The sequence below is a fragment of the Mytilus galloprovincialis genome, chromosome 4 (assembly GCF_965363235.1).
Source record: "Mytilus galloprovincialis chromosome 4, xbMytGall1.hap1.1, whole genome shotgun sequence".
NCBI classification, from domain to species: Eukaryota; Metazoa; Mollusca; class Bivalvia; order Mytilida; family Mytilidae; genus Mytilus; species Mytilus galloprovincialis.
The window spans coordinates 44,656,851-44,677,740 of record NC_134841.1 but is presented as its reverse complement, the minus strand read 5'-3'; the positions used below and the strand labels follow the sequence as shown (position 1 = coordinate 44,677,740).

The window sequence follows — 20,890 nt, the reverse complement described above, 5'->3', positions numbered from 1 at the left end:
TGTAACAAAGCAATTTATGAAAAACAAATATGACAGACATGAACCAACAACAATCATTGAACGATACAGGCTCTTGACTTGGGACAGGAACATACATATTGTAGCGGTATTAAACATTTTTGAAGGCGCAAACACTATCCTTACCTGTGACAGTTGTGTTGCAGTACAACATCACTGGTTTTAAACTGATCATCGTAATTACATTCATATGACGATCTCAACAATGCAGAACCAAAACCAAGGAAACGTTATCAACTAAAAATGGTTAATTAACAATAGGCAATGAATAATCATCTCTTCAATCATAATATATAAATCAGTTCGGCATGATACATCTCTTTAGTAAAACGGCATCATGACTGAAGTCGTCATTATTGAAAGCAAATATCTCTTCCAAATATCTTATATTTTTGAATTTATAGATGTTCATGGTTTTTTGTTGATTTTAGTTAGAAATTGCAACTCTTTAGCAAATACAGAAACAGGTCAGTAATGAGTGGTGCACATGCAGTAAGCCCCCATTGGAATTCCGATAACTTGAATGCGATATACGGAAACTCCATAGAGAACACAGATGCTATAGATCTAATAAAAATTCATGGGCAGTTATAATATCAAGCAGGTCTTTTGTTACTGAAAAATGACCTTACAGAGTATATATTTGCATTCTAACTTTTTAAATGCCCATTCAGTAAGTGAGGTGTGTGAATTTATTTTTAATACTTAAGATTATGAGGCAAAGTCAGTGGTAAATAGAGTAAAAAAAAATCAAAAACTGATTCAAAATCACCAATATAAGTATAAGCATGCATTTCACAGGCGCGGATCCAGAGGGGGGTTCCGGGGGTTGGACCCCCCCCCCTTTTTTTTGGCCGATCAATGCATTTGAATGGGAGCATATAGCTGGAACCCCCCCCCCCCTTTACTCTGGGTTGGGAACCCCCTTTTTAAAATGGCTGGATCCACCCCTGTTTCATCAAGTACTTCCAACGATTTTTTTAAACTCCCACTAAACTCCAGTCCCGAACAATAATTAATTCCATTATTTTCAAAAGCATGCATTTATTGAAATCAATTTAATACCAAGTTTTTTTTATTGTACTAAGTGTACTACTAAGTAAACTTCTTAACCTATTTTTTTTTAACATTATGTGAAAACCTGATGTGAATTGAAATATGGGAAGGACCGTGTGTTGCACAACATAATGTAAGTTAGGCTAGTGACCTATATAATTATACAAAAACAATGTTACTTCATTCGTAACAATGATTTGTATAGTAAGATCCTTGTTCGTAAACGGTAAAAATAATTCGAATACTTAATTTGAGGTAAGTCAACGTCTATTTTTTTTTACAAGAAGTTAATATTATATTTGAGGATAGATCGATATAGATAACTGATCCGTGTATTCCTACAGAGTTGTTCCGCAATTGTTTCGGTAATTTATTTTAACAGGGAAGATAACTCTTTTTGCAGCCGGTATTGCGTGCAGAAAACGATATTTATTTCTGCATGATGCTACCTTTATCGAAATAGTAGGTAATTGTTTGACGTTCTCAGCACACTCATCAGCGTTTTGAAGTGTGCAAATGTTAACTGCCTTACTGAGGGATGCCACACTCCTTCTCATTATACTTTACGAGCGATTTTCTAATTTGCCCCTCATAACTAGTCCAAATAATTATGACGTCTGGCAAGGTTTTTTAATTTAAGGCGTCCCAGAAAAAAGTAAAATAGCCTAGCCAGACGTCATAATTATTTGGACTACCTTGTGTTATTTCACTATTTCACTTTCATTATTGATTGAACAGAAAAAAATAAAACTTTACAGGCCTCTACAATAACTTTCTTTTCAACTTGTCCTGTAGGACAAGTACATACCAAAATTTACTTGTCCGAATGAAATTGTTACTTGTCCAAAAAATTAACCTTTTTATATTTTTAGTTGATTAAATGAACAAACCGAATTTAAACAATAGACAGGATTTGATGTATTTCTTTTGATTTGAAATTCTTTTCAAAAATATGAGTCAAGTTCAACTGAATCTAGTCACGTCACATGACTTAGGTTCTAGTTTTTCATCATGCAATGCCAGTCTCATCAGACTGAGGCTAAACATGAGGCATCATCTGATAGGCCTGTACACTCATTGGATTTGTATAATCCAGGTTTTTTTTTCAGTTGAAAAAAGTTTATTGAAATGCAATCAATAAAAAGAAGATAAGGTCTGATTGCCAATGAGACAACTCTCATCAAGAGACCAAATGACACCGAAATTAACAACTATAGGTCACGATATTGACAGTATTGTTTTTTTCTACTTATGATCAAATATGATTTTGTGAATTTAATGGTAAATAAAAAAATAAAAATTTTGTGAAAAAATTACCAGTATGGTATTTGTTATATGGAACAAAATAAGGTAGCAAAACCAGGTACTGATTTGTCCTGGTCCCAAATGTCTCCTGCCTTGTCAAACTGTCTATCAATCATGTCTACTAAATATGTCTCCTACGGTGCCAATCTGTCTATTAAACTTGGAGCGAAACCTGTCAAGGTGACGAATTGTCCTGTAAAGTTACCTTATCTACAAAGCGCATCATTGATTCGGATCAGTAAGACTGGTTTCCGAGAATAGTATACCTTTTACCTGTTAAAAAGTACCTGACAAAGAACCAGTTAAAAATTATCGATTGCAACAAGTAAACATGTTGAAGAAAAAGGTTTTGCATTTGAATAAACAGAATGCAGAAACATGTCAAACTAATATTTGTTTTCTTGTTTTTTGTTTATCATTATTGTTCATCAAAGTTGGATTAAATTTATTTTCTGCTGAATAATTGTACTTGTCCCGACGGACAAGCTTGATACAGCTTTTACTTGTCCGACCTTTTTTCCCTCTGGTACCGGACAATCGGACAAGCGTTATTGTCGAGGCCTGCTTTAGATTTTTTATATTTCTCCTAGCATGCCTAGCTAGTGCCCCTTTAAGCATGCTAATAATAAACATCTCTTCAGGCTAGCTGCCTAAGGACTAAGATAATTAAATTAGGTTTCAATAGAACATAATTAATCTGAGTTTGAGTTATTTCTCCTGCCCACCATTTTTTGGTGTAAAGGAAAAAAAAGGGGGGGGGTCGATAATTGATTTCCCCACTTGACTTACCAATGAAATATGAGGTACATTAAATGACAAGTTTTGAAACAAGCAGGGATAAAATAAATTAGAATTCTTCCGAAAATTACGTTTTCTTTTGTCTAGTGAATGGTTAGTATAACAACTTGAATTTGACTGATTTATGGAGGAATTTGTGCACTTTCAACTCCCATAACCCTAACAGTATAACCCCTAACAGTATGAACCCTTAATATATAAGAATGGTATAACAATGATTTAAACTTTCGTAGGACAAATAAAAAGATAATATATTTTAGTATTACTTTAGTTGTGCTTCCCCTAATACCAGTACATGTATATAGGTCTTTATTTGTAATATATGCTTTTTTTCTTCAGAAAAAATATCAAAATGACAGATTCTTCAGAAAAGACTCCTTTAATTAACTCTGATAGAGTTCTTCAAGATGCTGAAGAAAAAGAAAAATCAAATGATATTATCAAAGAAGAATTTTCATTTTCCAGAATCACAAGACGAGAAAAATTGCTGCTTTTATCTATGGGACTTATGAATTTTTTTGCGTGCACATGTTTTTCACTTTTAGCACCATTTTTCCCTGCTGAGGTTAGTTCTGTAGTTAATTTTTTTATTATAGTGTAAAATGTTAAATAAATTTTGGTGAAAACATGTACATTTGTATACAATGTATATTTTCACTGTCTTTTAAAATTTTGGTATAGGCATAAATGGGATATTACATTTACACATGTAACATGCACATGAAAATGCACTTTGTACAATACTAGTCTATTATACTTGTGATTGTTTTATTTAACAGTCAGGGGACTTACTGAAATAGGTGATTTTTAAATCACTTATTTGAGTAGCAAAATCGTGGTTTTGTCACAAATTGGAATTTTGTATTTTTTTCCAAATTTTAAACACATAGGTTTAAATAATATCTTTTAATTAGTAAAATTAAAAAAAAAAAACTTTTTGCTTCTTTTAAGTAGAAAGGTTTCTGCCTTTGATGCTATCATTTAGCTGAAAATTCTATTTTAGTTGAAAAAATGCTATAATAATGGCTTTACATAATGAACTGATACTTTCTTAAAAGATTTTTCCCAGCAGTGGGAGTATTTTTCCTGTGAAGTCCAATGCTTCATCTTTCAGATTATGTAATAAAATTCTACTGTTCGCGATAAAAATCTCACTGTTCGGGGGTGTTGAAATTAGTAGGGATTATTAAAAGAATGATACTTAAAGAAGTGATTTTTGGGAAGGAAATTGAGGTCTGATACTTAAACAAGTGATTTTATGTCATTATCCTAGATTCAGTACAAGATCATCACCTGAAATGACCTGGTCATCCTAGACAACACAGATGTTGGTTCTGATAAGTTTAGAAACATAATTAGTCCCTGGATCATTAGTATTCTATATTTAAAGCTACAATAAAATTAAATCACTTCTTCTAGTGATTAATTTGTACTACTTAAATAGGTGATTATTAAAGAAAGACAACTCTAACTTCCAACCTTTATGGAAATAATGTTACTTAAATCAGTGATTTAGAAAATCACTTATTTAAGTAAGTCCCCTGACTGCATTTAAGTGCGAAACTATTGAAAATCATTACACTGCTGAAATTAATACTACATTTACAAATGATGTACATTAGTTTAACAGAATAGAACACATCTATAATACTAAAATTACTAGGTCCAATTTGTCAGCCCTCATCGGGTAAAAACGACAAATCAAAGAATTCAACTCTATATATAACTAATATAGGACAATGGTGTAGATTAAAAATTACACCACTCCAGACCCATTTGTTTTCAGCATAATTAAATATTGCCAATAATTAACAAGTTCAGGGTCGAATCCGATACCGATACAAATAGTATATTCAGCTATTACCTTATCTGTACGTCCCGCATTTGACAGGCGCACCACCAAACGGTGTATTTAGGATTTTGCTATATACACGGGTCATAATCAAAGGACTGACACTTCTAACTTCAATCATTGGCAAATTGTTCCCTACTGTAGTTTTATTCAGCAATCAGCAAGACTTTCTAAGATAACTTACATAGGACAATGCTGTTGATTAAAAAATACTCCATTCCTGGATAGCCAGGACTTTTTGTTTTCCAAATAATTAATATTTCCAATAATTGATAAGTTCCAGGTCGACGGGTTCAAACAGAAAGATTTGAAAGCAGAGAAAACTGTGTATCTTATAATCGACATGACTTATCAGATGACAATACCAATTACTAAAATAAGGCTTAGGCATAGTTATATACTTAAATTCAGTCACGGACCCGCGATATCACGGGTGTGTACTTGTTTTGTTTAAAGGGACTTCAACTAAGATTAATATGTTTCAAACATTTATAAAAGAATAAAATTATATTTTGCTATTAACAGTTGTTTTGGTACAATTTTGTCAAAATCCACTCAAAAACTTTACTAGTGTATTATTGGCTTGCAAGCAAATGATTTAACATCATATGAATAAGTATTCATGCAATCTTTAATTTGACCCCTAGCTTGAGATTGGTTAGAAGTGTGCTAAGTGCACATATATTTACTAAGTCAGGCTTATGTTGAAGACAGTACTTTGACCTACATTGGTTTACTATTACAAATTGTGATTTGGATGGAAAGTTGTCTCATTAGCACTCATACTACATCTTCTTGCATCTATTTGCACAAATTCATTGATAAGTATCAGAAGTGATTGTTTGCAAACACCATAAAAAATACAGCAAAAGTGAAACGATTGAGTTGTTGTAAATGTACATATGCCAAAATTGTAAATTTGATATATTGAAAGATAATATACTACTGTGAATTGACTAATATTAGTTGGATACTAATTTTCATGGTTTTTGTGGGTACAACTACTACAAGGGAACCACAAATTTAAATATTCAACAAATTACAAATGTTCTAAAGGAATTTATGCAGACAAAAGTCATTATCAAAAGTCATTATCAAAACCATAAAAATTAAATATCCACTGATGATGCTGATATGCAAGTTTTCTTCAATCCACGAAAATTGGTACCAACGAAAATTAATGAATCCACAGTACTATCTTTGTCTACTATGAGGATACTGTGGATACATAATGACCTTGACTGGATGTGAAGCCCTTGTACAATGTTGTACAAACCTATTACAATTTATATTTGATTACTTGAACTCGAGTCAATATCCAATCAAATGTTCTTATTTCTGTATTTTTAGGCGGCAAGGAAAGGAGTATCAACAACAGTAACAGGATTTATATTTGGTGTGTTTGAATTTGTTATTTTTATATCATCACCAATATTTGGTAACTATGTAAGTATGATGTCAGATTTTAATGTTACTTATGTTTTTTTGTGTTTGCATTTGAGACTTCTCTCCATAAGGCATTTTTTTGTGTGTTTGCATTTAGACTTCTCTCCATAAGGCATTTTTTGTGTTTCTGCATTTTAGACTTCTCTCCATAAGGCATGTGGATCTTGTATTGTTAACTGCCTTAGTAGTCTCAGGTTCAGGGGTTGATGCTTTGGGTTGATCCCAGTCTAGGTCAATTCAATGACTTGAAAATTGGTATTTGCTGCATTAAAGCATGGTCTGGTCTTATCTGCTCCTTGTAAAAAAATACTACATGCCTGTCTCTCCGAACACTGGTTCTTCTCTCATACAGACCAAATCAACATGTCTAAGATGCTTTGTATTCATATCAATGGTTATGTAATCTTATAAAAACATGCCGACCCTTTAAACTGGATACTGGCCTGTATTTTTTGTATTTAGTTAATTAATCAAAATCTATTAAATTTGACCTCCTAAAACTGACCTTGACAACTTAAATCATCTATCAGTATATATATAATTGTTATGTAAACAAAGAAGATAATTCTGGTCTATCAGACACCTGCATGTGAGTGACCTCTTCTTACCTGTCAAACGTAACTCAAACTGTATACTCAAGCTCAGTGGGTACAGTATATCAAACAGGAAATCTGATACGCTTCTCAGAATAAAATAATAAAATCTTTAACTTTACAACATTGATGGATTTTGGATACATATGACTGAAAAACTTAAGGAACTGTAGCGAATGGTAGTAAATAGATTGACCACATAATTCCAAGCATTCAACAAATACAAGTTTTATCATAAAGAAGATATACATGTATATTGTCAAATAAAATTTAGAAAAAAATCATGGGGGCTTGAATTTATACTGATTTTACCAGGGGTTGGCCGTGTATGCTATATATTTCACCACCAGCGATAGCGAGGGATAAAATATCTGCAAATAATCACACTATTCAATTGACATAAAAGAATGGAGCAAACTGAATTAGTGACATAGTTAAACTATTTACAATGCAGTATTTAGATAGGTTTGGATTAATTAAAATGATAGTTTTACTTATGTGTCTTATATGTATACACAAAATGGCTTGTAACACATTATAGCATCCTTTGTTTACGTTTCATTGTTGTGATGTTTTTTGGTTTCACAAGCATTTATTTTCCCGTAAAATGTTTATATTCTTTTGTCATCGTTGTATGACTTTGGGTAGCTCATTCATAAAAAAAGCATGACGTGTGAGTACGTTCTGAACAGCCCAAACAATATATTCATGTGTTACCACGGGTGTGTACTCAAAGCGTTTGAAGAACGTCATGTAAGAACTACCAATATAAGTTTGATTTATTTGATGTGAGGTGTTTTATAATTGTTTGTGAAATAGGGAATGCCAGCAGTGCCATTTTTTACTTCCAATTTTGCATTAGGTACCCTTCTGTGATGAAATGAATGCAATTATGTCAAATTTAAATTAACAGATTACTAGTAAGATAAACTGGCATCACTTATTACTAAGTTTGATTCACATTTTATTAATATTATCAGAAATTATTAAGATAAAAGCTAGCACATTGTTTACACCTGTCCATTTTCATATCATGTTATTTATTAGCTATGACCCAACGATAAAATTGGCTATAATTAAGTAGTGTCAAGTCCTGCCAATATATATGTTCATTACTGAAGGTAATTATTGAATGACAGATGATTACAGTGTACATGTATCTATAAATGATTATTATAATTATGTCAGTCTAAAACAGTGTTCTATTATTTATTTTTATTAGAAATTATTAATTATTGATAAATGGCATTTTTACCTATTATTCCTGCAAAACAGACAAAATGAAATAGGACTTGTAGTTATATTTACAATACATATAATATACAGAACTAAATTTCACACTGAAAAACATGTATTGTGACTATTTGTGAGTAAGATAAAAAAAAACATTTTAAAATACAAATGTATTCTCAAACATGCACATGCACGCTGAAGGGGAGTAACTCTTGATGATTTCAATTTTAAACAATTGGCCACCCTTGAAAACTGGCTGTTTTTCTCAGTCCAAAGGGCAGTCGGTTTTGAGAAGTTTCACTGTACCTGCAGTCTGTGTCCTTTTGAACTGGCATGTTAAAAATCCCACTCAGCATGTCAATTTTATGTAAAGAAGGGTTCATACTCATATATCTCTTTAACATTTTATGCTGGTTATTGAAGACCACTTAACATGGGTTTTTCTTTATATACTGTGGATTTGTTTATTTTGTGGGTAATAATTTTTATGGGTACTAGATTTCCTGTATTTCACAAGTTCTGAATAAAAGTCAGAATGAAATTTGTATTTTGTCGAATATTTAAATTTGTGGTTTACCTATTCCTAGGACATCCACAAATTAAATATAATAATATTTATATTGCAATTATTTAAGAATTGACAGCATGAAAAGATGAGTTTTAAATTTTGAATGTTTCTTTTATGTCTTTTTTGAACAGATCACAAGAATAGGCTCAAAGTTTATGTTTTCATGTGGTACATTTGTAACTGGGACATGTGCAATTCTTTTTGGGTAAGTTTACAAACTAAGTTTTTACAATATTTTTTTATTTGCTAGACATTCACAATTATTATATAAGTTATTGAATCAGAACCATGCATGTGGGGATTTGTTTCTTCATTTCAATATATATATTAATTTCATGATTTTGTCACAGCAAATTTATTTTTAACATTGAATATACTTATTTTCATGACAGGCATCTAAAAAACTGATAGTCTAAACATTAAGCAGTTCCAATTTCAATGCACAAGATGAAAATTTCAACAAATAATACCTCTTGATGATAAATTATAATACATGTATAACTCTTTTGAGTAAATAATTATAAAAAAATATCTATATGAATAATTGAAAATACTAACTTGTTCAAGTAATGCCCCTGACTGACTACAGGTTTTTTAAAACTTTAGCTCTATTTTGTAAAATACATGTATGACGGTCACTGTGACCTACATTTCATACTTTGATCAGTTTCCACAGAAATGAAGTTTGATACATGTATATCAAGTAATTTCACCACTATAAAAGAGTACTTTTGTTGTGTGAAATTATCAGTCTTTATATAAAAATAAAATTTGTACATAATTTTTTATTTTTCAGAGTTTTAGATAGATGTCCCGATGGGATAGTTTACATTGTGATGTGCTTTTGCTGTCGTATAGTGGAAGCATTAGGGTGTTCAGCATATGTTACAGCTTTGTTTGCCATAACAGCCAGTGTGTTCCCTGATAATGTATCCACTGTTTTTGTAAGTGAAAATAGTAAAGAAAGAGGGGTTGTTCTATCTATACTGGTCTGTCACTCTCCAAAAGGGCCAGCATAAGCTATTTTTATACAACCCCAAAATTTTTGCATTCGTATATTGCTATCACGTTGTCGTCATCTGAAGACACTTGATTTCCAGACAATAACTTTAGTATAAGCGAATAGAAATCTATGAAATTTAAATACAAGTTTATAACCACAAAAGGAAAGTTGGGATTGATTTTGGGGGTTGTGGTCCTAATAGTATAGGAATGAGGGGCCAAAATGGGGCCCAAATAAGCATTTTTCTAGTTTCTAGACAATATTTTATGGAATGGTGTATGGGTAATTATGGTTGCAAACTCCATTAAAATTTGAATTGAGATTTTAACCATATCTTGAGGGAAAGAATTCTCTTTTTGGAAAAAAGGGGAGGTGAAAAGAAATTAATTGCGAGGGAGGAATTAGGGGGGGGGGGACAAAAAAAAAAAAAATTTCTTCAAATAAAAATGGGTTGGGTGTAAAAAAAATTGGGGGGGGGGGGGGGGGGAGGGTCAATTCTCAACACCTTAGTGTATCGCACTTAATCAAAATGAAGAGGGGGGGTTAAGGGGGTCAATTCTCAACAGCATGGTGTATTGCACAATTGGAAAAAATTGAAGATAAATTTAAAAATTCAAATCATATAACCAATTCTAAGTTCTTTGACTAAGTTATTCTGTGTCAGAAACCTATTATGTGTCGAATATTTAATTACAATCCAAATTCAGACCTGTATCAAGCACATATATTGTGTCCATTTTTGTCCCAACTATTCAGGGTTGAACCTCTGCGGTCGTGTCTAGCTGCGCTCAGGGAAGCAATTTATTATCATTTTGACTTCTGTGTCCCATCCTTTGTTTTTATTCCATCTTTTTGTTCTTTACTTTAACTCACTGTGGGATTTTCTTACCACTTCACATTTTCATCAGTTGTGTTTCATTGAATTATTTCCAGATAAATTACCTCAATCACCATTAAAGGGTCGGAATCCAATTTGAACATGAATACCCTCCAATTTTCAAGAAGTACAAATATTAATTAGGCTGCCACTGGTATGCAGACTTTGGTTAAACCAAGAAATAAATATTTTTAAGTCTAAAATTATTGCAATGTTGCATTAACTTGAAAAATTCAGATGTATCAGGATTGCCATAAGAAAAACTCACATTCCTAATTACAGTAGCAGGTAACAGCTTTGTTTTAGATATTAACTAGTATATTTACTTATTGTTAATCAGGCTATTTCAAAATGAACAATGTTTAACCATTTTTTAACCCCAGATCATTGCAACTCTTTTTTGATGTGTATTTCAGGGAGCATTAGAAACATTTAGTGGAATAGGTATGATGGTAGGTCCAGCAATAGGTGGAGCTTTATATACAGTAAGTCCATTATGTTAATCTGCTGGTTCTCTTGTGGTGACTTGACCCTTTTACACTGTTACTAACCATGCTAATACAAAATAGATAGACAATAAAGAATGAAACAGAAATGGGATGATAGTAGGATTCATTTTCCTCGAAATGCAGTACCGGTATATTACATGATCAAATTAAATGACAGAAAAATTTGAAAGCAGAAACAGTTTGTGATCAAATGTAGTTAAAGTGGTACCATATACCTCGACTAAAATTGATTTGGCTTCTTTAATTTACATAAAATTTTGACAAAATATTTACTTTGACACGTTGACAAAATTATAAAAATTTCATAAAAACTTGCACCATGTACTTTATTGGAAAAATTAGAAAATTAGTTAGATATATAGCAGTTTGACAAACACTACTTATGATCATTGAGAGGCTTAATAATAGAACATGGTTTAATGATCAGCTGATTTTTACAGAGTTATCTCCCTGTAGTGTTATGTACCATCTTAAAGGAAAGTTTAGGACAGTTTGTATATCATAAAATGATTTTCTTTTCAAAAGAGAGCAAATCTTTGATGACTATTCCTGTATAAAGAAAATAAGTTGAAGATAAACCTGATTGTTTCCCTTTACCTACCTACCTTCAAACATAAATTGGCTATATTTAAATTGTTTTCCTTAATTGGAAAAAGAAATTTTAGTCATTTCAACTCCATAATTTTATGTTTTACTTAGGTTAAGAGAAGAAGATGATTTTTTTTCTCCTATTTCTTTTTATCAGAACATAAGAATTACTCATGCACTACTGCATTATTTTTTGACAATTAAAGTCATAAGAAACCTCAAATTAAAAAAAAAATGCATATGATTTTTTATAACTCAATGGATAATTTTCATTATCAAACTTATGTACATATACTTTTTTTTGAAGAAAATTCTTTAACTTGTTTATATTTAAAAGAAGTTTACTTTATTTTAATTGCTTCCCCGACATATTTTCTGTATGCAAAGTGACCTCAGTGTGACCCATCTCGTAAAAATCTGGTGATCGCAATACTCATGAATGTCCTTAAAATAAACTTTAACGGATTGTACATGGTAAACACGTGCTCAATATCCATGCTTTTTGTTGATTTGTTGACAAACAGGTGACAATCGTTAAACTTCGGATCAATACATGAACTTTAATTACCTGCCATATTTTCACAACACTGACTGATTGAAAAAAAAATTGACGATTATACGAAATTTATGCGATAAAAATGATAAAATCGTGCACAGAAGACTAAGTTTATGATGTTTGTATGATTTGGTTCAAGAATTGGAATAACATTATTTTTCACCGATCACTCGTTTCATATGACTTTAAATTGGAGCAAACTAAATATTATGTTACCACAGGCAAAGAATAATAGATTATCAATTGTTCTTCAAATGAGAGGGACTTTCTCTGCTAGATTATGAATGAAGGACAAAAGCCGTAAAATAAAATGTAGCCAGGAAGATGTTTGAGGGTAGGGGATCCCGAAAGGATAAATTCCGAAATCTCGAGCTTAAAAGCACCTGATCCCGGAGTTCCGATAAAGGTTCTTCCCCCCCTCATGTTTGATTGAAAGACAATTCACAATCTGTTTATCATGCTTATTGCTATTTTCCTAGGCAATGACATAGGCTTATGATTTCATTGTATTCTCTTTCTTCGTATACTCAACTGACAAAAAGTTATGTGATATGGAAAAGATCAAATAAATTGAGGAGATTCCAATGATTATTTGTAATTCAAATTCTGGTTTGTTAAAAAGCAGACTTCTTTTGACAGTCCTTGATTGATGCAAAATATTAGATTATATAGTTGTCTATCTGCCATGTCTGCTGCTTGATAAAGAGCAGGCTTCTTCTGACAGAGTCCTTAATCAATGCACAATGTTAGATTATGTAGTTGTCCATCTGCTGCTTGATATTTAAATCACACAAGACAGAAAACATTTGTCCATAGGTCCATTAATTGACCTTTTCTTGTCTTACATAAATATTTTTATATCTTCAGGCTGGAGGCTTTGGTTTACCATTTTTTGTTATGGGTTCCGTAGTTATACTGTATGGAATGTTTTGTCTCTATCTCATGCCTCCAGTTAAAGGTAAGATAAAAAAAAAAATGGGGGGATCAAAATACACACATAAAAAGAATAAGCATTTTGTACCTTGTGGCTGTGTAACTAAATAGGGAGGGATGTCTCATTTGGCAGGGTTAAAGTATCAGTAAAATTGTTGAAGTCTGTTTTTTTCCCCATTATTTGCCATAAATCAGTTTGGCACATCAGCAATCATAAAAATTTCAAAATTGTTTATGACTTTAAATGAAAATAGAAATGTGAATAAATGATACATGTACAAACATAAAAAAAAAAAGAAAATCTTGAAAATGCCAAGATTTTAACAAAAATTTCAGCAATAGAATTATGAAAAAAATATTTTAAAGACTACCAGCTACCGGATTTTGGAGTAGGCTGTCTTTTAATATTCAAAACTCTATATGACAGTTTTCATTTAAACATTATAATAAAGGGATACAAAATTTAAATTAAGAAATCACTGCCATATTTATTGTTGCAAATCTCTATTGACCATTCTTTTTGTTTTAAAACCAGTGTTAGTGTTTTTGTTGATGCAATGAAATGTGAAGTATTTACACACGAACTAAATCATTGCTTTAAAATTATAATTTGAAATATTTTATTGTAATACTTTTCTATTACAGATCATCATAGCAAGTTATCAAAACCTTTCTATTTTCTCCTGAAAAGTCCATTAGCTTTAGTTACTGGATTCTCCATTCTTGTAGGAGCATTTTCATTAGGATTTATGGATCCGACATTAGCTCAACATTTGGCAAAGGTAATTTACTTTTTTTTCATTTTTGACACTTGAATAGCTGAGTATAAGGGTCATTATCCCTAATGTGCTTCACATTGAGGAATTAAAAATAAATGCATACACACAAAATTTCTGTGCAGTAATAATGTATATAATAAAAGAATTAATCTGCTCAGATGAGATGTACATGTTCAATTATTTCCATGAGAAATTGACATGGACAAGTTACTCATAATCTTTTGAGATATGTTTTGTTGTATAAAAAGTCTTACAAAGAATATGTTTTTCGAATTTTTCAGTTAAATTTAAATACATGGCAGATAGGATTGATGTTTTTGATAGCTCCAGGAATATATGCTTTCACAGCGCCATTATGGGGCTGGATTACTGATAGTAAGGTAAGGGGGAGATAACTTGTTAAATGTTACAATGAATGCTTTACTTGCAAAACTGGTTTGAATGAAGACCTTACATCTGATGCTTCTTTTAGTATAAGTGCCAGGTTTGCATACTAAACAACCACTGCTACAATATTTGGGAGCTTAAACCTACTATACAGGTCAACTTTATCTTAAGGTAGCACAATACAAAGATTTTTTCACTCCCAATCAGACAACTTTAAACTGATGTAATTCATTATACCCCTGCTTTAAAAAAGGAGGAGTATACTGTTTTACCCCTGTCTGTCCTTCCGTCAGTCTGTCAGTCCGTCCTTCCATCAGTCCGTCAGTCAGTCCGTCCGTCCCATGAATATTTTTCGTCGCATTTTTCTCAGGAACTACAATACAAGGATTTCTGAAATTTGGTTTCAGGGTTTATCTAAGTCAGCTATACCGTGTGATGCGTTTTCAGATTGATCACTCGACAACTTCCTGTTTACCGAACACTTGTATGATTTTACACATGATAGCCAAGTTGAAAATTTTCGTCACATTTTTCTCAGGAACTTCAATACAAGGATTTCTGAAATTTGGTTTCAGGATTTATATAAGTCAGCTATACCGTGTGATGCGTTTTCAGATTCATCGCTCGACAACTTCCTGTTAACCGAACACTTGTATATTTTTACATTATTAATATTATCCACTTGCGGCGGGGGTATCATCAGTGAGCAGTAGCTCGCAGTTTCACTTGTTTCATCCTTCTTTACATTTTATAGATGAGGTACCAAAAGAAAGAAGAAAGATTAATCTTTCAAATTGTGATAATTTCATTATGACATAATTATTACATAATTAATTATTATGTAATTAGTTGCTATATTGTGATTTCCACACTTCAATGAATTTAGCGTCTTTGTTCTTCATAGCATCCCAAAATATTTTATAGATTCTTGTACAACACAGCTTGACCTTGACTTACACAGTAATATAGACTTTGAAGAATCATTCAAGTAAAATTATTATGTAAATTAACTATTTATTTGATTTCAGGGTTATGTGAAGACAATGATATTTATAGGAAATCTTTTAAGTGTTTTAGCTTTCTTAATGTTAGGTCCAACAACTTTAATACCTTTTTTTCCATTGTAAGTATTAGTAATGTTAATTATTTATTTTATATGGAGAACCAATATACCTTATGTCTTGTGTGATGTAAACTTTGGGTGGATGCTAATTATAAGGTATTTACATATGTTGTAATCGGTTGTGTCATTGTATGGTGTTCTCCCTAAAGGTGTTAGGTTGTGGGTTTGAAACACATCAGGGTCATAGCAAAGACTTTAAAATTGTTATTTACTGTTTCTCCTCTAAGCAATCTCTAAGCAGTAATGATTAAATCTTTTTGCAAACAATCTGTGTTGACTTTGTTTTGAAAGAGCAACAATTTTCATTAACAGCCAATTAAATCAATTATCATTTACGCCACTTAACCAACCCATTTGTTTATACTAAAGATATCAAGTCATGTGATCTGGCAAACTTCATCCACATGTGTTATTTCTTTGACTGTTAGAAGTTGGAACATAGACTTTGTGCAAAAATAGATGATCTTTGAAATGATTTAAAATACAGGGAAAGTGTTGGGATGAGATGACAGAATTTTTGGGTGTAAAGATTGCATGAAATGCAATCAAAATCCTATGGTACTGACTTAATATCTAAATCTTCCAAGGTTTATCACTTCTTTTGTGATACACAAAATATCCTAACATTATATACATTCTATCCATGAGAAATTCAAGAAATTTATCAATGAAATATATGCTCACATATTCAAGTTACAAAATGATGTTGAACTTGTCAAGAAAATTACATAACTTTTGCATGGTGCAGGAATCTAAAATCTGTTGTAAAAATATCAATTATGTCGTTGCTGAAGTCATCTTTAAAAGATGGAGTTATCTTCCTTTGTCCAAAATTGTGGTTCAATCAAATGCAACCAACACCTTATACAATGCAAAACTTACTTATAATTTAAAAACCATATTGACCCTTCAGTGCAAGTACTTTGATTGTCTCATGGTGACTGATGGGTCAGGTTTACCAGGTTTTTTTTAGAGAAAGGTTGAAAGAGAAAAATGAGTACCTTGAAAAACTATGTATGTTAAGATAGGGTTACACACATTAAAATAGATTATTATTTCTTTCAGTAATATATGGTTTATGATCATATCATTGATTATACTTGGTTTAATGGTAGGATGTGCCCTTATTCCAACATTCAAGGGTGTTCTACAAGGTGCTTTGTAAGTATTGTGTATATATGGGTATAAGGGTCAGTTTTATAAATGGCTAGAGACTACAAGCCAATAATTCAAATACCTTTGCATCCAGTTGGACAACCTACAGATGTTTCTGTAATTTTTATAATATGACTGCAAATTTTTGTTTGTATTCATATAATGATATGATAAATGTAAATACCACAAGAAGAAGGTTAGGATTCATATTGGGGACAAGGGGTCAGAAAACTAAAGTGAATTTAACCAAAACATAAATTTCACCAAATTTATATGTTAAAAATCAGGCATTTTCAAATTACTTTATATTTATCATTATGAAGTCAGAAATATATCAATTATGGCGTAATTGGTGAAAATTATTTTATAACTGAAACAATTGGACATTGTAACATATGCTATCATAAAATTTTTACAACATCATCACAGTTGAAAAATTTCAGGTTTTTAGGGCCAAAATTAAGAGTTAGTCAACCAACTCCTTTGTAAATTTAACTATTTTGAGTGGAGGGGCATACTTTATCTCACTTCATCCAGTAGACAAATATATAGTTTTTTAATTAAAAAAAGTTATGTATCATTTGATCATCTAAAGGTTTTGAGTCTTTTTATCCTAATTTCTGTGTTTAACCTTTTATTTAGTCAATTCATTCCTCATTGACTTTTTATTGTATAGCATTAAATGTATTGTGTATACATTGTATGTACTCCTGTTTTATAAAGATACCCGTAAAATCAAATGATTGTTTTCTTCTTCTATTTCAGACAAATTGGAATGCCGGAAAACATGGACACCCATGGTATAGTTTCAGGATACTTTAATTCTTTGTTTTCATTAGGGTATGTTAATACATGCATTTTTAATAAATCTTTCACTATTCAACATCTACATGTAACTTTATCTTAGCCTCAAGTGAACCAACTTTTCCACAGATTCATCTAATATTGTTCAATCTAATTAAACTATTGTTAGTTCTTTTGTTCGGTTCAATAAACACATAGCTGTTGTTCTCTGTGTGGTTTATTTACTCTGACCTTTACATTTCTTCTAGGAGAAATCACTCATTGATTAATTTACCTGTGTAAAAAATGCATCTTGTAAATAGATGAAAATTCATGTTTTAACTTAAAAAAATGCATATGATGTTGTATTTATTCAATATCACTAATATATTTTCAAACTGTTCAATATAAACACTAATTTAATCATAAAAGGTTGATTTCTGACAAAATTTTGAACATAGTTGAGTTATAGTTGTCTTGTTTTACAGGGCATGTTTAGGACCAACTGTAGGTGGTGCTTTTGTTGATAAATTTGGATTTAACTGGGGATCCACAGGGGTGGCTTGTTTGTTTTTATTAGCTGTAAGTATAACTTTACCTAAAATATATTCTTCTTCTAGGTGAAGGTATCAATTCCCTTAGTCTACTGTAAATTCAGTAATTTGGCATTGTAATTTATTTTGCCAAATTGCATTAAAGTACTTAAAAAACATAAACACTCACATTCTAAAATTGTATGGTATTTTTTATCATGTTTATGTAGATTTTGCTGAAAACATGGTAATTACTCTTAAATTTTTGTCCATTTTTCAAATATTGCAATACGTGTAATAAAACTTTCTGTATTTATAATATCTTGGCTTTCTAATATTACTTATTTGACTTTAAAGCCTCTTTAAAATTGTATTCCTTTGGCTTTAAAAATCATTTAACTTTGATATGGGCACATAATAAATCTTAGTTTTACAAGCAATTAAACATTTATATATTATTTCAGGCTTTTCTAACTTTCTTTTATGGACTTCAGTCATCAATGTGTAGGGAACCACTTACATACACAGTCTCACAAACTGATTATCTCAAGATTGAAGGAGAAAACAGCTCTGTAGAGATTATGACCAATGGAGAAGCACAGAATACTGTATGATATGTACAATTAATTCAGTATATGATAGCAAAAAGTAGCATGTTGTCTGTGATATGGGTTGACATTGAAAAATTGTGATAGAATTCAACCATAGAAGATTATATACATGTAGTCAGTATTGGATATTAAGAGAACATTATTTCCTCATCTAATGAACTGGTATAGCTACCTCAATATATTTTATTAAGATTTTTTTCTCTCTTTTTGATGAAATCCATAAATGGTAGTTCATGAATGCAATCAGCAAAGTATTCAGAAGTGGTGATATACAGTTTAAAAATCTGATTTTCTAAAGATACGATGGGTAGCCATTCAGACAAGTAATTAGAAATAAATTGTTAGAAGAATAGAATGCAAGACCTAATAATCTAAGGGTCTGATAAACAGTTCAAAGACTTGATAGTCTACAGGCCAGTTGGGCAGAACATAGGGTGATGTGATAGCTTAGTAATCAAATATTTAAAGCAATATAGAGGTTTATTTTTTTTTATTGTTTTGTAGTAATATTTGTTTGATATATTTTCTTATCAATTAAGTGTAGAACTGCAATGACCAAAAGTTTTTATATGACCTCAAAAAAATTTTGCAGTCGTATATTGGTATGACGTTGGCATCGTCGTTGTCGTTGTCTCCCGAAGACACATTGGTTTTCGCACTATAACTTTAGTTTAAGCACATAGAAATCTATGAAATTTAAACACAAGGTTTATGACCACAAAAGGAAGGTTGGGATTGATTTTGGGAGTTTTGGTCCCAACAGTTTAGAAATTAGGGGCAAAAAAGGGCCCAAAAAAGCATTTTTCTTGGTTTTCGCACCATAACTTTATTGTAAGTGAATAGAAATCTATGAAATTTAAAGGCAAGGTTTATGACCATAAAAGGAAGGTTGGGATTGATTTTGGGAGTTTTGGTCCCAACAGTTTAGGAATTGGGGGCCCAAAGGGTCCAAAATTAAACTTTGTTTGATTTCATCAAAAATTAAATAATTGGAGTTCTTTGATATGCCAAATCTAACTGTGTATGTAGATTCTTAATTTTTGGTCCCATTTTCAAATTGGTTTACATTAAGGTCCAAAGGGTCCAAAGTTAAACTTAGTTTGATTTTAACAAAATTGAATTCTTGGGGTTCTTTGATATACTGAATCTTAACATGTATTTAGATTTTTGATTATGGGCCCAGTTTTCAAGTTAGTCCAAATCAGGGTCCAAAATTGAACTTTGTTTGATTCAACAAAAATTGAATATATGGGGTTCTTTGATATGCTGAATCTAAACATGTATTAAGATTTTTGCTTATGGGGCCAGTTTTCAAGTTAGTCCAAATCAGGGTCCAAAATTAAACTTCATTTGATTTCAACAAAAATTGAATTCTTGGGGTTCTTTGATATGCTGAATATAACCATGTATTTAGATTTTGGATATTGAACCATAATAAGTAAATGTCCAATTTTTTTTATGCAACCGCAAAAATTGAAAATTTTGTGGTCGTATATTGGTATCACGTTGGCATTGTCTTCCGTAGTCGGCGTCCGAAGACTTGGTTTTCCCACCATAACTTAAGTATAAGTAAATAGAAATCTATGAAATTTAAACACAAGGTTTATGACCATAAAAGGAAAGTTGGGATTGATTTTGGGAGTGTTGGTCTCAACAGTTTAGGAATAAGGGGCCCAAAGGGTCCAAAATTAAACTTTGTTTGAATTCATCAAAAATTGAATAATTGGGGTTCTTTGATATACCGAATCTAACTGTGAATGTAGATTCTTAATTTTTGGTCCCATTTTCAAATTGGTCTACATTTAGGTCCAAAGGGTCCAAAATTAAACTAAGTTTGATTTTAACAAAAATTGAATTCTTGGGGTTCTTTGATATGCTGAATATAACCATGTATTTAGATTTTGGATATTGGACCATAATAATTAAATGTCCAATTTAAAGTTTTTAAGTTTAGGTTCTTAGACCACATTCATTCTGTGTATACTTTTATAGAAATCATATTAACCAAGACATGACAAATATTTATTTGTGTTTAGTTTCAACTGTTCTCAAATGTGCATTCTGATATTAGTAAAAAGTCTTTATTTTTCTTTCTCTAATTCTTTGAAAATATATCCCTTTTCGAACCCATTGTATAAAAAAGATTAATCAAAGTGTGGTTGCCGGTTATCTCAAAAGATGATT

General features: G+C 31.3%; 1 protein-coding gene across 1 annotated transcript; it reads left to right on the top strand.

The window, feature by feature from the left end:
* The first annotated feature begins 1,237 nt into the window (after positions 1 to 1,237).
* On the top strand, positions 1,238 to 20,680 carry LOC143072225 (MFS-type transporter SLC18B1-like). The gene is made up of 14 exons (XM_076247067.1): positions 1,238 to 1,329; positions 3,517 to 3,742; positions 6,380 to 6,475; positions 9,001 to 9,074; positions 9,666 to 9,813; positions 11,166 to 11,234; positions 13,270 to 13,360; positions 13,981 to 14,117; positions 14,396 to 14,494; positions 15,530 to 15,624; positions 16,690 to 16,785; positions 17,545 to 17,619; positions 18,051 to 18,144; positions 18,560 to 20,680. The coding sequence occupies exons 2-14, from the start codon at positions 3,530 to 3,532 to the stop codon at positions 18,707 to 18,709; spliced, it is 1,437 nt and encodes a 478-aa protein (XP_076103182.1). The 5' UTR covers positions 1,238 to 1,329; positions 3,517 to 3,529; the 3' UTR covers positions 18,710 to 20,680.
* The last annotated feature ends 210 nt before the right edge of the window (positions 20,681 to 20,890 follow it).

What these genes read in the sequence shown, in the direction of transcription:
- LOC143072225 (XM_076247067.1), top strand. Translation starts at nt 3,530, where the DNA reads ATGACAGATTCTTCAGAAAAGACTCCTTTAATTAACTCTGATAGAGTT. An exon ending in TAGCTCAACATTTGGCAAAG is followed by an intron (nt 14,118 to 14,395) that starts GTAATTTACTTT and finishes CGAATTTTTCAG; the next exon opens with TTAAATTTAAATACATGGCA. An exon ending in GGTGTTCTACAAGGTGCTTT is followed by an intron (nt 16,786 to 17,544) that starts GTAAGTATTGTG and finishes CTTCTATTTCAG; the next exon opens with ACAAATTGGAATGCCGGAAA.